The sequence below is a fragment of the Dermacentor albipictus genome, chromosome 1 (assembly GCF_038994185.2).
Source record: "Dermacentor albipictus isolate Rhodes 1998 colony chromosome 1, USDA_Dalb.pri_finalv2, whole genome shotgun sequence".
Lineage (NCBI taxonomy): Eukaryota > Metazoa > Arthropoda > Arachnida > Ixodida > Ixodidae > Dermacentor > Dermacentor albipictus.
Window position 1 is genome coordinate 145,791,110 of NC_091821.1, and position 15,561 is coordinate 145,806,670.

The 15,561-nt window shown below is 46.9% G+C and overlaps 1 protein-coding gene across 1 annotated transcript in view; it reads right to left on the bottom strand.

The window, feature by feature from the left end:
- Fhos (Formin homology 2 domain containing) overlaps positions 1 to 15,561 on the bottom strand; it is a 289,796-nt gene that overhangs the window by 176,043 nt on the left and 98,192 nt on the right. Inside the window, exons 5-6 of the mRNA XM_065443135.2 lie at positions 12,528 to 12,805; positions 4,831 to 9,112 (exon numbers count right to left, since the gene is read on the bottom strand). Of these exons, the coding sequence (XP_065299207.1) occupies positions 4,831 to 9,112; positions 12,528 to 12,805 (4,560 nt within the window). The remainder of the gene's footprint in view (positions 1 to 4,830; positions 9,113 to 12,527; positions 12,806 to 15,561) is intronic.

A 15,561-nucleotide genomic window follows, 5' to 3' on the forward strand; every position in this document is an offset into this window, starting at 1 on the left:
GGGCCGCACCGTACTATTTCAAGCCTAGACTGCGAGAAAATTCGGCTTTATAGCAGCAGGCTGGATAGCCAGGCAACTTTTGTGCATTTTTGTCCCGGCAACTTTTGATAACATCATTGTTTGAGTTCACAGATTTCATGATATTCGTGTATTTGAATCCCTTTCGTGCAGAAAAGGCATACAAACTTTCCTTTTTTTCTCTCTCTCTCTTTGACTGCTACGTAGTCTCTCTATATTGTTATAGACAATTGGCTGTCCTCCTCCGGACGGGGCCGCAACTAATGACATCGCATGCAGGACGGCTTATGCGGCATCTAACCTAACTAAACCAACTCATCGGTGAGTTGAGGGAGGGTGGCGAGTATAACAGCGCATGAGTTCCAGCGGCAGTCCTATATCGCTTGTCTCGCTTCGCGCAGGTTTGACTGCCAGTTTTCCCATCATATGATATACTTACCAGTACAGCTTCATAGCATTCACCGCACATGCGCCGCCTCGTCCTTCAGTCGAAGGACGAAGAAAGGAGTCGATTCGCGATAATACAAACCGCGGTAAGCGAAGCTACAGAGCTGAGCTGCTGTCGTTGTAGAAAGGCGTTCGAACAAATGTGACGACCACGCAGCAGTGTGGCCTGCGCGCGCGCTCCGATGGTCGCGGCATCTTGCCAGATTCCAGTGACTTTATGTCATACTGCTGCACTCGTCTCCAGCAACCCGGTGTGTCGTGACACGTAATACGTACTACATGGACAAGCTGAAACTCTCTATAGTATTTATATTCGGCGACTCGTAAGAAACGCCCACTAATCCAGCTAAAACGCAAGCGTTGTGAGTTCCGCGGATCAACAGGGCACGCCGTTGCCATATAAACCTGGAACGAAATATCTCTGACTAAATCGGTTATAAGTGTGTGGTAAATATGATTGAAGCAATCTTACCCGCCGAGGCTGGTTAGTAGCTATGGTGTTGGGCTGCTAAGCACGAGGTCGCGGAATCGAATCCCGGCCACGGCGGCCGCATTTCGATGGGAGCGAAAACACCCAAGCACTTAGATTTAGGTGCACGTTAAAGAACTCCAGGTGGTCGAAATTTCCGGAGACCCCCACTACGGCGTGCACAGTAAAGTGGTTTTGGCACGTAAAACCTCGTAATTTAATTTTTGAAGCAATCTTGAAAAAGCTGCCAAGGCTAATATTTTATTCATTTATTTCTTAAAAGCCTTTAAATAGCACCTAAACAGACGAAACCTGGTATAGTTCGGGAATATGACGGAAATCACGGCACATTGTCTTCGATATTTTCAGCGGGCTGCGGACGTAATTTCTTACAAGAATTACCAGAGGGAACTCTGGAGCTGCAGTGTTTCATCTACCATGAGGACTTTGGGTAACACATGGATTTATCTGATCTTCGTGCGTGTGGCTTAATGCGTTTTTGTGGTGGTATATATTAGGCTTTATCTTTCTGAATTTCCAAGCAATCATAGTTTTCTGAAGGCTTGAAGGCGATAAGTTCCTGCGCACATGTATCATAATTGCGAGTTTATGTTGTACTAATGTTGCATTTTAAGGCAATATTTTGGAGAATACGATCGATTTTCCAAGTCACAGAGCTATTTGAATACACGGCAGATACGAGCGCGCAAATTCACATGAGAATAACAAAAATGAAAAGGAAAAAGATAAAACGGACAGAATGTAGATATAGCACACTGCCGCTCTACGTAAATTATAGGAGAGTCGGAATTTTGAGTCGTATAATAGCAAGCAATTCAATATGTAGCAGCATACACTTGATACCCGACAGACACCGTTTGTCCACTCAAACCTGCTGGACCGAAAGCTGAGGCTCTAGCTGTTCAACGTGAGAATAACGCCCTCACATCGATAGCGCTATGAGCGATTGCATAATGCCGTTGTTGCAAGCGGTCGTTCACCAAACGTTCTGGGGGTTCCACGCTCATCCTCGCCCGTCGTGCTCGTGCACACATAGGAGTATGCAGACATGAGAGGATTATGGCTCAGTGCCGAACTGTTTAACCCTTGGCCCAGCCCTTCACGAGACCTTTTCTTTGGACGGTGCTTTTAATAGGCTTTCCGGCGTGACTGCCGCTACGCACTGCAGCCGCGCCTTCGGCCACATTCAAAACCTAATGACCCTCTTAAATCCTTCCGCGGTGCGCTTCGCAACCTCAGAACGAGTGGGAAAACCTGAGCATTTTCTCCCTGAACTGCTGCCCCCGAGCAGACTCCATTCGCCCATCTTGTCCTTTTCTTTATTAAGGCCCCACAGCCTGAAAAGTGTTCGTGCTGCCGCGAGAACTGATTTAACGAGGAGCGAAACAAAGCCTACGGATGCCGGCACACGAAGGCAGGCACTAAATGCGCGCTTGCTTGCCGGCAGTATTGGTTCGTGGACGAGGAAGAGAAAATAAGAACAAGAAGGACAAAACGAAAAACGGATCGAAAAAGCCGAGGAAAAGAGCGAGACTCGGGTGCGGTGCATGCCGGGAGGGCGGCTGGGGAGGAAACGACGCATGAAGCGCCCTGCCGAAGGAGAGGCTTCGCGGCTTCGTTACAGCGCGCCTCGCCTCTCATCATCATTCTTCTTCCCCCCTCCTCCGTTCTTTCCTCCCCGCGTTCACGAGTAAATCAATTGTTGCCGAGCCGGACGACTCCGCTCCCTTGATCTCGCTCTCACCTCGTGCGTAGCCAGCCGCGCAGTGGACAGTCATCAGGAGAAACGCGCAATAAGTGCAAAGAAACGGGCCACGAGAGAAAGTTTAGTGTCCCGTGAAAGACGAAGGTCCCTCCCCGTCCGAGTTCATGATCGCGAGGCGGCCCGCGTAGGGTGCACGGGGAGGCATTTCCGCTTGGGCCGCCAGCAGTGGTTGCGTCGTGGCCGGTCCTCTCTCGCCGACCGCAGCCCGTGACTGGACGCTCGCAAAACAGAACGCCGCCATTGTCTCCCCCCGCACGCATTGCCCGACGCGCTCCGCTGGGTCGTGAGCGCGGCCAGGGTGCGCTGAGCGCCACAGGTGCAGCGGCGCCTGCCCGCCATTCTTCTCTCGCCCGCCAGACGAGCGGGGCTCCTTGGTGAAGATGACGCGTGATTTCGGTACATGACCGCACGCTGCTGCAGAGCCTGAGACGCGCTCTCTCCTGAGGCAGTTCCCCTTCGTAGGTGAATAATTACGTGCGGCGTGTTGTTCGTGGATGCACATATAGAAAACACGCGCGCGCACGCGCCCCATTCCGATAAGTAAATAATCATAGTTTAGACGAAAATCTGTCTTTCACTGCCGCACGTATTGTATTCCTAGGCTGGTTGGTCGCTTGCTTGAAACGAAATGAAAGATGAAATGACGCGATCGCGTCGGGTAGCCAGGGAATCAGATGACAGGAGGATCCAGAATAAGGCACGAACTTAGAAGAACACATGTAATGTAACAGAATGAAAGAATATTTTGTTGACTTATACTGTTCCGTTTCCAAAAAGTTTTAAATGTAGTGTATACGCAAGGTTGACGACGATTATCAGCCCCAATGAATGCTTTTTTTTTCTTTTTCTTTTTTAAGAGTGCAGCGTTCGCGCTCATTGCGTTCGTTGTCACTAGCAAAGGGTTATTTGACCAGTTAGTGAGCACAAAAACGATCGCACGGAAGGAAATGGGTGGACACGGGACTTTACTTTCGTGATGCGTGTGTTTCTTGACCTCACTAACTATGCACCAACTATAGGCCATCAGCAAGTCTTTAAAAGGGTTTGACTTCACGCTAATAACAGGCACAAATCACGCTGTCACGCAATACATGCATAGGTACTTGACAGGTGGTGTTCGGTATTTATAGCAATAAACAAATCCACGCTCGATGGCCCGTCATTAACATTTACGTATTTAAATAGCAGGCTGTGTTCGCAAACACTTGTGCCGTAATTCGAAATTATTGTTCTTAAAAATGTATTACTGTATCATATTTGGCCTCCGATTTCTGTGTCGATTAGGAATGTTATAGTTTCGTAAGAACACACAGTTATTACACAGCTGAAAAGGTTCAGTATTCATCGGTACAATTATATACCGAATATAGGATGTGTCGAGCGCGCATCCTGAGGTTCACTTTAAGCGGGTTTGACTGAAGCACCCTAAGTTATTAACTATATTCGAATATTTATTGCGCTCCCAGTCATCGATGAGCAGACGTTCGGGCCAGGTCACACTTTTATTAGGGTGGCGAGACCTCTACCTTGCTTGCCACAGCCGCTCCTGGTGCACCTCATGCGATGTCAGTGAACGTTCAATGCAGATGCCGCTCTTATTCTCGGAATCGCTTCATCGACGTTGGTTATCTTCCAAGACCAACTTATTTTTTTTTCTGTTGTGTTGTTACCCCCCTTACTCTATGCCCTTCAGTGGGCATGTAAGGTATGATAGATAGATAGATAGATAGATAGATAGATAGATAGATAGATAGATAGATAGATAGATAGATAGATAGATAGATAGATAGATAGATAGATAGATAGATAGATAGATAGATAGATAGATAGATAGATAGATAGATAGATAGATAGATAGATAGATAGATAGATAGATAGATAGATAGATAGATAGATAGATAGATAGATAGATAGATAGATAGATTATTTTCCTTCGACACAGAAGTTCTCCTTTAGGTGAAACTGCCGACAGCGGAACTTCTTTATCTATAGTGTGTGATGAGGGCGCTGATGAAATTCCTAAACAAATACCTGGACCAACTACCCGGACCAGAGCGCTCGCCGAAATACGCGCACGTTGACGGTCTTAAGTGAGATAGGTTCTACTTACCTTTCTCGTTGGTCTTTTTGTAATCTGTCCCTGCATCACTTTGGGCTCCCTGATACGGACTGCACTGGAGTCGATCTCTTCGGTGTATGCGTCAAGTCGAGGCCGTATTGCTTGCTTAGATTCGTGTACCTTCACTGAGGACACCTTGACCTCTTCGAGAGACGAATCACCCGAGGAGTCACTGTCCTCCTGTTGCGGCTTTTTTGCCCAGCTGTCGGCGAATGACCGTTCGAATGGGCTGCGATCACTGGGGCTTAGTGGGAAAACGGGCATAGCTGCTGCACCCAACATATCGTCAATGTCTTGAAATTTTCCAATGAAGTGTTTCACTCTGTCCCCTGGAGAATGCTTTTTGGACTGCATGGGAAGGGGCGATGATTTTTTGGCCACGCCTTTCTCGAACTGGTCTTCGAACTGTTCAAATGTCTCCGGCTCTTCGTCGCTACCGTACTTCAAAAGGGAGTCGATGTCCTTGCAGGAACCTATAAATTTGGTCACCGGCTTTCTGCCGTTCTTCGCCTGATCGTTATGCCTTGAAGGCACCTGCTGTCTCCTCACTTCCTGTTCGGTTTTCTTCACCTCCGGGGGTTTTGCGGATGCTACTGATCTTCGACCTGGAGGAGGAATTCCAAACACTGTTCGTGTCTGCTCTGACGAGTTCTGGAATTTACTTTTTGGAAGAGGGGGCTCACTGGGGGGTTTGCTTGGAGCCGTAAAGGATGCCTTAGGCACTTCTGTTGGCTTCTTTTCTACGGGCGTTACCTGTTTTGCATCTACGGAAAGAAGCGTCCGTTGCGCTGCGAGAACAGAAGGACTTTTCATCTGTCCCGACGAATCACTTTTGCTAAGCTCTCGTGACCGCCTGTAACTTTGGAGAAAAGAATCCGCTGATGGTGCCTTGTTAGCGCTTTCTTTGCCTATATCCAAGGATGTCGGCCGCTGTGCAGGGGCTGGCAATGGAAGAGTCCTTGGCGGAACTAGCTGAGCTTGCGTTTTCTCTTGCATTGCTGGAAACTGTGGCAACGTCGACGTTTTTGGTGGAGTTGGTACGACATGCGTTTTTTCTTGAGCTGCAGGGTATATTGTCGGTGTCTGTACAGCTGGCTTAGCTGGAGTTGTATGTGCTTGAGTTTTTCCTTGCGTCTCCATAAACCTTGCCGGTGTGTGTACATCTGCCTTCGCTGGTGTCGCGGTGACGGGCGTCGTTTCTTGTGCTGCTGGAAAAGACTGCGTTGACGCTCCCGACTTCGCTCGAATAGGTAAATGCGTTTTCTCCTGTGGAATTGGAACGGATACAGCCGTTGACTGGGGCACCTTCGCAGAAGATGCCGGAGGTTGCGCTGCTGATGATTCCGGAGGCGGTGGCACAGGGAAAATCCGGACCAATGACACGGGAGGTGGCGCCACAGGAACGGGCCTCACTCGAGTCGGTGGCACGGCAGCGGGTGGCGGAACTGGCAGAGGCCGCACCCTAGCCGATGAGACCGAAGCCTTGGTCATTGAAGTCGGCGATGGCGTCGGCACACTACTCTGCTGGTTCGGTTGAACTGAAGAGGTGGGCCGCTGACGGCGGATCGCAACTGCCTGCGGCTGCGCTGCGCTTAGAGTTTTGTTCTCATCACCCTTTGAGTCACTAGAGACGGACGGTGTAGGAATCCCGGAATGTGCCGGCCTGCTTCTCCTCACTGGTGGCGACTGGGCTGTGATAGGAACAGAGGAAAACTGGGAAGCTAACCTGTTCACTGAACTAACGCTTGGGCGGCTGAAAGGAGACAACGGCGATGTGGCAGGGCTACTTTTCTTTTCTTCAGGAGGCGTTTCTTCGACAACTGGCTGCTTGACGTAAGGCACAGCGGTCCTGTTTGTGACCACTGGGCTTAGCAGCGTCGGGCTCGTGATGCTCTGAGAAGAAGGAGTCTTGGCAAGCTGGCAGGTTTCTGCAACAGTCGGTTTAGGGAAGCTCGAAGAAAGGCTTATCTCTTGCCGGCACTCAGGAGAGCGTGCGTCTTCAGTACAAGTTTCTGACTTATTTGAGTTAGCGGTCACTTCTAACGCGTGCCTAGGAGAAACATTTGTAATTGCGTGAAAAACATCAGGGAATGTGCTTGAAGAGGCTAACTCACTGGGCAAGGAATCAGGCTGGTTATCTGCGGTGGTGACGCGTGATGACGCTGCTTTGGAAATATCGGTAGGCAGATTTGTCTTATCGTCCACTGTTTCATCAACTTTGTTTCTCTCTTCAGTTTCTTTAGCTTGTTCAGGAATTGCCCGTGCGCCGTCATCTGGCACCGAAACAGCATTGCCATTCTCCTTTTCATGGTTCTCAATATCACTTTCTTCTTCTGTTTCGTCAGACGTTTCCTCATCCTTAACTTCGTGCTTCGTATCTTGCTGTAAATGATCTGAAGGTTCACAAATTGTATTTTGCGCCTCTTCGTCTTGTTTTCTCGTACTGTCACTCTCAACTTCCTCGTCACTTTCTTCGTCTTCATCACTTACTTCAGAAGCTTCTTCCTCACTTTCTTTTTGCCTTGACTGTTCAGGTGATTTCTCCTTGTCGCATAGGCGCTCAGATTCGACTTTTTCCGATATATCTTCTACCTCCACTCCTTTAACATGTTCTATCTCGACCGAGTGCTCTGTCGCGTCTTCATCCACTTCCTCGCTCGCAGTTTTTACTTCAATTTCGTCTTCAGTGCTGTTTGTTTGTTCTATCTTTTCTATTTGCAAGTGTATTTTATCGCTAGCCTCTTCACTTTTCAATTCTTCAACTTCTTCTACTTCTTCCTCTTCCTTCACGTCCTCCACTTCAGGCATTTCTTCATTCTCTTCTTCGTCCTCTTCTTCGTCTTCCTCTTCCTCTTCAGATGTTTCAGATTTTTCAGACTCAGATTCACTTAACATTCCTTTAGTTTCGCCATCGGGAATGTCGGTGCTTACAGTCTGTTCAACGTGGCATTTCTGTTCCCCTTCGGGCGCCTCTTCCTCGCTAGTACTGTCAACATCTTCGTCTTGCCGAACAGTGGTTTTACCTTCCACCGTGTCACCAATTTCATTGTCTGATAAAGCACCCGCGGCCCCTTTTTCATCCCCGCTAAAGTCAAGAGTCTTATCCTCTTCTTCTTCCTCTTCCTCGTCCTTTTGGCTGTAGTCAGATGGCTCAGCCTCGTCGTGCTCTTCTGCTGGAGCTTCATCCTTCACGGGAGCTGCCGCAGAAGGCTCTGGCGACAAGTGGTCGGCTGAGGGAACGGGTGTGACCGCTAGACTGGCTACTCCGTCCTCATTGTCCTCATCCTCTTCGTCTTCGTCGTCCCCTTCGCTGGTCGTGTGAGTTGAGACGGTAACGTGGGGAGCACTTAACTGTGGAGGATCAGCCGCTTCCGATGAACTCGTGGTTGAGGAGGCAACAGAGCTCGTCGACTCTTGTCGGTCATACTTGACTGCAGGTGCAACGCTGGTTACGGGCTCGGCATCCAGTATGTTCTCTTTCGAACCCTTGCGACGCGGGGGCCGGCGCACACGTCGGCTGCGGGTCTCTGACACGTCTTCATCGTCATCCGTGGTAGTAGTCGCTTCCAAGAGATCTCCGCCCGATGCACTTCGAGATCGGTCGTGAAGGCGGTCGTTGCTCTGGCAGCTTTGCAAAATGTTCTCTCTGCTACCTTTCTTGGACAGTAGTGTGTTCTGTGAAGAGCTTCTGGCCACAATTACCTTCGAACCACTAGTGCGGAGCCCGGGCTCCGGTAGAAGTGACTTTGAGCTGCTTCTCCCAACAGCCAAAGACGCCGTCCTTGAAAGGGCGACCGCACCTTCGTCTTCGGACGTCTCTGTCTCTGTGGTCGTGGTTGTTTCAGCCGCATTACTAGACTCCATTTTGTACTCCGTTTCTCCGGTATGACTACATCGCTCGCGTTCTTCACGTTGCCTTGACAGGTACATTTCTCTCTCTTCCTCTGTAAGGTTCATGTTGAGCACTGACTTTCTGAAGTCTTTATTTTGTTCGGTTTCGCATTCCTCTTCACAAGAGGTGCTTGTGGTAGAAGAAAGTGCCGCCCCCCTCGGTGGGCTTGGAGTTTTCTTCACTGTTGATCCGTTGAGCACTGGAATTCTGGAACATGAATTCGTCAGGAACAATGTCCTTGCCGGGGGTGATGTTGCTGGACTAAGGGAGGTGCTGCTCCGACTTCTTGCAGACAGGGCATGGCCCCCTGAACTACCCCTCCTGGATATTTGTCTCGGTATGGCAGAATTAAATGACGCCAGTCTTTTAGGTCCGCTATACCTGCAAAGAAAGGGTATTTGCCTTAGCTGCACGACATTGTTCCAGCTATCTAGTTCTTCGGGTTAGTTTTCTAGGAAACCGAAGCAAAAGCAAGTCAAATATTCGTGAAAAACGCTCGAGCATAATTTATTCTATACACCTTAGAACACATGGAATCATTAGCCAAATTTCCTGCTCAAACATATGTAAAAAGCAACAATGTTCGCATGAGACAATCGCTGGACCCATTCGAAATGAAATTTGTTGCATTTATTTATTTCCCATACTGTCAATTCCTCATGGGATTATAACAGGAAGGGCAAGTACATATGGTAGTATTTGTGAACAAAGAATATAAATACAATATATAATCACAAGTGTGTTATTGCAAAGGTTTTGGCTTCGCTAAACAAAAGAATTAAGTACTTCATCACAAATGCAATATTTAGGTACAATATACTATAACGAAGAAGAATCTGAGAAAAGAAGAAACCAAATAAGAAAGAAAGAAAAACGACCTGAAAACACATGCGATATAAAACACCTAATGAACATGATAAAAATGCAGTCATGCGTATAATGCATCATACAAAAAGAACACTTATAGATTAAAGTGTTAGGCTATGAAGATCGTTAACAAACTGGAGTAAGTAAATCAGAGCTGTAAGGCGAGGAGATGTTTTTCCACTGAATTGGCAAATGTATCTGAGGCGCTGTCACTAATGGATTCACTCAGTTTATTCCACTCTCTTATCACTAAAGGAAATAATGGATTCTTAAAGCAATCGGTATGAAAAGACAGAAAGACAGTATTTAAGACAGAAAGAGAAGTTCTAGCAACGTATGAAATAGAAGTTTTAAAACAACTAAAACACGAAGTTTGCACGTCTGTAACTCTGCACCAAAAACAAATCTATATCGCAGTCACTGTACAAACTGCATCTGTTAGAGCATCTCAAACGGACTAATTTCATATAGGAGTTTGCAGCTCACTTGAAACTTACAATCCTTACCTACTCAGAGACCTACTCTCAAATTATTGGTATATTTCAGAGCGGTGTGTAGTGCGTCAATTTTGCCCATTTTAGATTACTTGATAGGGACGTTTACAGAATTTTAATATCGCTTTTATTGCGGCGTTACGGAGTCGTAAACTTGATACTTGAGTTGCCCGTGAATCTTCCGATTCTCAAATATTTTTCTAAAGAAACGTACGGCATAAATTAAAAAAAAAATTGCTTCCTACAGTAACCAGATTTCAACGTATACCCTTAGTTTATCCTAAGCCCTCCCACAATGGTTTTATTTCCAGTGATGTTTTATTGACTCGCAAACGACGGACCACAAGTACAATCACACACTTACTCGCGACATATGTCCGTGCATCCATCCGTTGTTACATCGTGTCGTCAAACACGTAAAACATTGCCGTTCCTCAATTTTGTTTTGCAGAGTAGATAAACTGTGTCAAGTGTTATTGTGAAGCGTCCAACAAAACCTCGCACATATGCATTTTTAATATACAAGACAAATATTACGTCAAAGGTACCGCCAGGTGTTGTCTCCTGTCCTCACTGTACAAGCGCTGTACAAATGGCATTGCCTTGAAACCAACTACGGGAGTCTAATTTCAGATGACATTCTAATGATAACAATAACCTTCTTTTGCGCCTCTAGGATTTTGGTCTGTATAGTCGAGGGTTGTTTCCATAGGGGGCGAAAGGTGGTTTCACTCTTCAAAATGAGCGATCCCGTTGGTCCCGTTTGAGTCGTGCGAACATTAAACATTAGAACATTTTAGTGCAGTGTTAGCGCTCTACCGCTATCACATCGATAATGTGCCAGCTGCGCGCCCGCCAGCTTATCTTCGCGGCGCACGTGCAAGCAGGTGACACCTGGCACAGGCAGTAGTGTTAACTGGTACAGCAGCAAAGCTATATTAAAACAGTCTCTTGTGTGCTAATTTCAACACACACTCCGACTGCAGACTATTCGCTCGCTATAAACAGTTTTATTTCGTAGAGGAATCAGCATGGCGCATCGTGGCATTTAGCGTGGAAACCACGCAGATGTATTCGGTTTCCTCAAGTCCTTATAGGACAAAGCCAACCTTCGCTCGCTTTATCTGAATCACCATAGAGGCATAATTTGCGTGAGAAACAGAGAGATAAAGAGATGTGTAATGACAGCAAGTGTAGAGAGGTCGGAATGAGGTACATTCATATAACCAACTACTAAAAGAAAGAGGAATAAGATGGGTTGGAGATGACGAAAGTTGCAAGAGGCGAAGTACATAACGGAAAGCTTTGCTGGGATCTTAGAGTCCAGACTCGCCCTACTTAAACAATCAAGTGAGGGTTAGATGACCTGCAAACTAGATTTACAGTCCCGAAAGAGTGATCCGGAAAGATCCTCTGACGACGGTTGTCTGTCGAGATGGGCAGGGGAAATAGAAAACATCTGTCGATGTTGCATGTATTCAGGGCATTCGTATAGTACACGGTCTATAGATTCAGTCACATTACGTATATTAGAGTCTGGCGACTCAGTGCCTCCCACGAAAACTGCATAACGACGTGTAACCGCCACTTCGAGCCTAAACATCTGTAGAAGACTGGCACTATCGTGCTGAATGTTGGGTAGTAGTCTAAACGACACCTCTGGAGGCATCTGTGGCGATTTGCAGATGGTCATGGTGTCCTTCCGTCGCTTTTCGTACAAGTAACCGAACGCACTTGGTGTCCTGTCATGGAAAAGAAAATCGTAAGCAGTGGCTCTTGGTCGTCGAGAGCACTCTGCTACGCATTGGCAAGTTCATTGCCTCGTAGAGCAGTGTAAGGGGATACATTGACATGCAATATGATGGCCGTTTATTGCAGCTAGAGAATGCAACTCGGCAATCAACAATCTGTACGGGTATCCTTTCATTGCACAAGTAGGGTCTTTACACTTGTAGGGTCTTTTTGCGTCACTGATGCTCCCCAGGCTTTTCCGTCCTGCACAAGTGCAATCCTCACCTACAAGTGCCCTGCGTGCACATATCTTATGTTTAATACGCGTTTAAATTAAACTTTCATCCCCGGAGTGACATACCGAACGCTACGAGCCCAGGGGAGGCTTGAGAACGCTGTTCGTCCTGATGGGCGACAAGCTTCTGTAAATGCTGCTCCAGGACCCGGATTTACGAAGCCGCTTGTATGCATAAACGACCCCCTAAGAACGAGCCGCAGCTAATTGCGAGAGCTAGCACGAAGACAACGAGGGTGTCAGCAGCACCTCTTAAGAACCAGAAGCTTTGTTAGTCAAGCGCCGGATTGGACGGGCTGAAAGCGCGTGCATTGAGCCTAACAAAGGTTATAGACAATCGGGGTCTTTGCAAGAAGCCGCGAGGGCCACGGCTCATCTCGCCGCATAAATGATGGAGACGCTAGCGCACCTTGAAGATTCTAAGTCTGCGGAGTCCACTTGTAGACCGGCGGCGCGCCGGACTGTCGCCTGCTGCCTGGACGCCGGCGGCCGGGCCGGTCCGCTGTCACCAGCAGCGTCGGGCGTCGAAGTGCTTCGGCTCACGCCGTCGTCTGCCTGGTTTTCCTCGTCTTCGCTCTGGTTGTCGTCGCTTTCCTCCGAGTCGGACGTTGACGTGAAGTCAGCTGGGGCCAAGCCACGCTTGCCGCTCTTCGATTCGGACTTGGCCAGATTGGCATCGTTGGTTGCCTGCGCAAAGATACGGAACAGCTCATTCGACCACTCAAGTAGAAAAAACACACTGGAATGCTTCGGCACTGCTAAACACTCTTCGCCTCGCCACTGAACGGCCTGCCTTCGTTCGAGCTTCAACATTGATTACAGAATGACTGATCAGAAAGACTGCTATGAGCATTCGGTTAGATATAGCCGCCATATTGCGATAGTAAGCTGGCTGCTCTAACAAACTAAGTACTCTAATGCTCTAATTCTTAAACTAGAATCATTTTCGTTGGCAAAGACAAAGATTCTTACTAAGGACTGGACACATGCTTACTCGTGCTGGTAACATACAAATGTTAATTTAACGTGATCCAAAAAAAAACGGAAACTACTACAAATAATATCGTAACAGTGCCATCTCTGTCACTACGTTACCAATATAACAAAGGTGCGTACACCCTTTCACCTTTATTAAGTCATAACTGCTAAAACTACTCTAAAAATATTTGTGCTCTTAGGGATCTATATTGTCCCCAAGCAACATTACCCTTTTGTGTGCATTTCCTTTCTTTAACGCTGCGCTCCCGGTACTTACAGGTCAGGGACGACATGTGCCTATCAGCGCGATCTATTGTTCCAGACAGGAAAGTAGCGAGCGCAGACTGTTAAAAAAGTGTAGGCAAGACTGACGCCGATTATTGTTGGGGGAAAAGATAAACCCCAAAGAGTGTAAAAACGTTTTAGAGCATATTCTTTCTTAGACCCTTGAATAACTGAAGTTATAGAGTCTTTTCGTCATAGTGCTTTCGTCGAGCACTTAGACAAGCTTCTACGTTCTTCTTTTTTTTTTTCGGTTTCATATAAGTGAAAAGGGAAAATCCAGAATAAAGTGAGGTTGAAATAGTTAGGCCTTATGGCAAGAAACTACCAAAATTAACAGCATGTCTTGAAGGTTTCCTACAGAATTCTACTCTTTCGAGCATAAACTTTTTTTGCAGTATTTTTTCATTCAACTACGAGCGAGATTTTCACGCACACGCACGTACGCATGTAATGCACGCAGTGACAAAACCGCACATTAAAATAAGCTGTTATAGTTTTAACTTTTGTTCTTTCTACATGATTCTTTTTCCAGTTTTCAGTATACGCTGACAAGGAACGAGAACGTTCTCTCTCGCTCTCTATTTTTTACATGCTTAACTTGACACTGCTACACAATCGCTACGCTTTCAGCAACTTGAGCTTTGTGCCGTAAGCATGATGCCACCCCTTGACAGAGGCTACTTGCTGCGCCTTGGCTCAAACCATGTCTCAAGCAGTGTGTCAGCGCACACATTCCTTATTCTCAAACTGCTGAAGGAGAAGAAACCGGTCTGATTATGTCAATAGACACTCGCTGACGTCAAGCCGCCATTCGCAAGAAATTTAACTTCTGTTCTGGTGCAGTAGCTGTGTCATCATTCGTAAACAGTTCACAAAACATTGCAAGAAAACTTTCAAGCAGAAAACACTGACATGGAAGAAGACATACGGTATGAGAAGACATGCGTTCACCCAACGAGCTCAGGTAAGCACTATTGTCAAGTTTCATGCAATTTCGCCGAGCCCTTCTTCTGTGTTCCTGCAAGCATTTGTCGCCAATTCATTGAGCCTCGCCATTGCCACCATTCATTGCAGGGCGAGAATGTTGTCCCGAAGCGTCAAGAAAAACTCTTGAAGAAGTCCGGCGTAATACCCCTTTCGGAAGAACATGCCTAGCGAGTAGCGAAGATACTGAAGTCGGAATTGTAGAGGCAAATTCATCTGCTAAAGGAGTTTCTGCACGTGAAGTGCCCCATTGCCGACGTGTTCTTTCGACAAATGAGGTCGGCCAGTTACGCGACAAAGCTGCTGTGGAACAGGACATTCCTTGCTGCCGTGAAGCTGCACATTGCATATTTCAAGTCGTAAAAGAACCTATTCCATAAAAACTATCGGAAACGCGAACATCTGTCGCCTCGTGTGACCTAAATATTGGAACTAAGTACTCAGGCCAACCAAGACCTTTAGAGACTCTGTCAAAATGACATTTGTTCAAAGGGTCGCGAACCAAACCAGCAAAGAACACCCGTCAAGGATTGTTGCGTATGGCATCGACTGCCTTGGAAAGTTAAGGACCCCAACACGACATGGCATCAGCTTCAATTCTACCGTGCGCGAAATAAAGGTAGAAAGCCTAAAGGTCTGCCTCACTGATAAATAGGAGGGCTTGTCATAATCTTGTTGATCTAGAGACCTTCGACTGGAATGAAGGGAATGTGTGCCACATTCCCTTCAGAATCATCATGTCTAAAACAAAAGAAGCAAAAAAGTGACGTATTATTACGTCCCTCATGCGGGGTTGCCGTTGCTGCGAGGCAGAGAAAGGAATTTTACCATTTCAGAATAGTGCTGGTGTTTCTTTAGACATCTTTCCAGAACTTATAGCCGACTACCTTAATGCGACAGTCATTTCCCTTGTGAAACACCCTATATTCAGAGAAGTGGAATGTGCATTGATTAACAGGTTGCACCGTACTTGTGTGACCTGTTCCTCACTGACGGTGGGCAGAATAATTGAGATGAATTAGAAGTAAACAAACTTCTACCTATTTTTCGCTATGTAGACGATTTGCTCGCCTTATACAATTTGGTGAATGAGCTAGACCTAACCAAATGCAGAGAATGTGTGTTTGCCGCCTTCCACGAAGCCATGTCGGAAATAAAACTTCACCTTTGAAATGCCAGAAAGAAAAAGAATTATG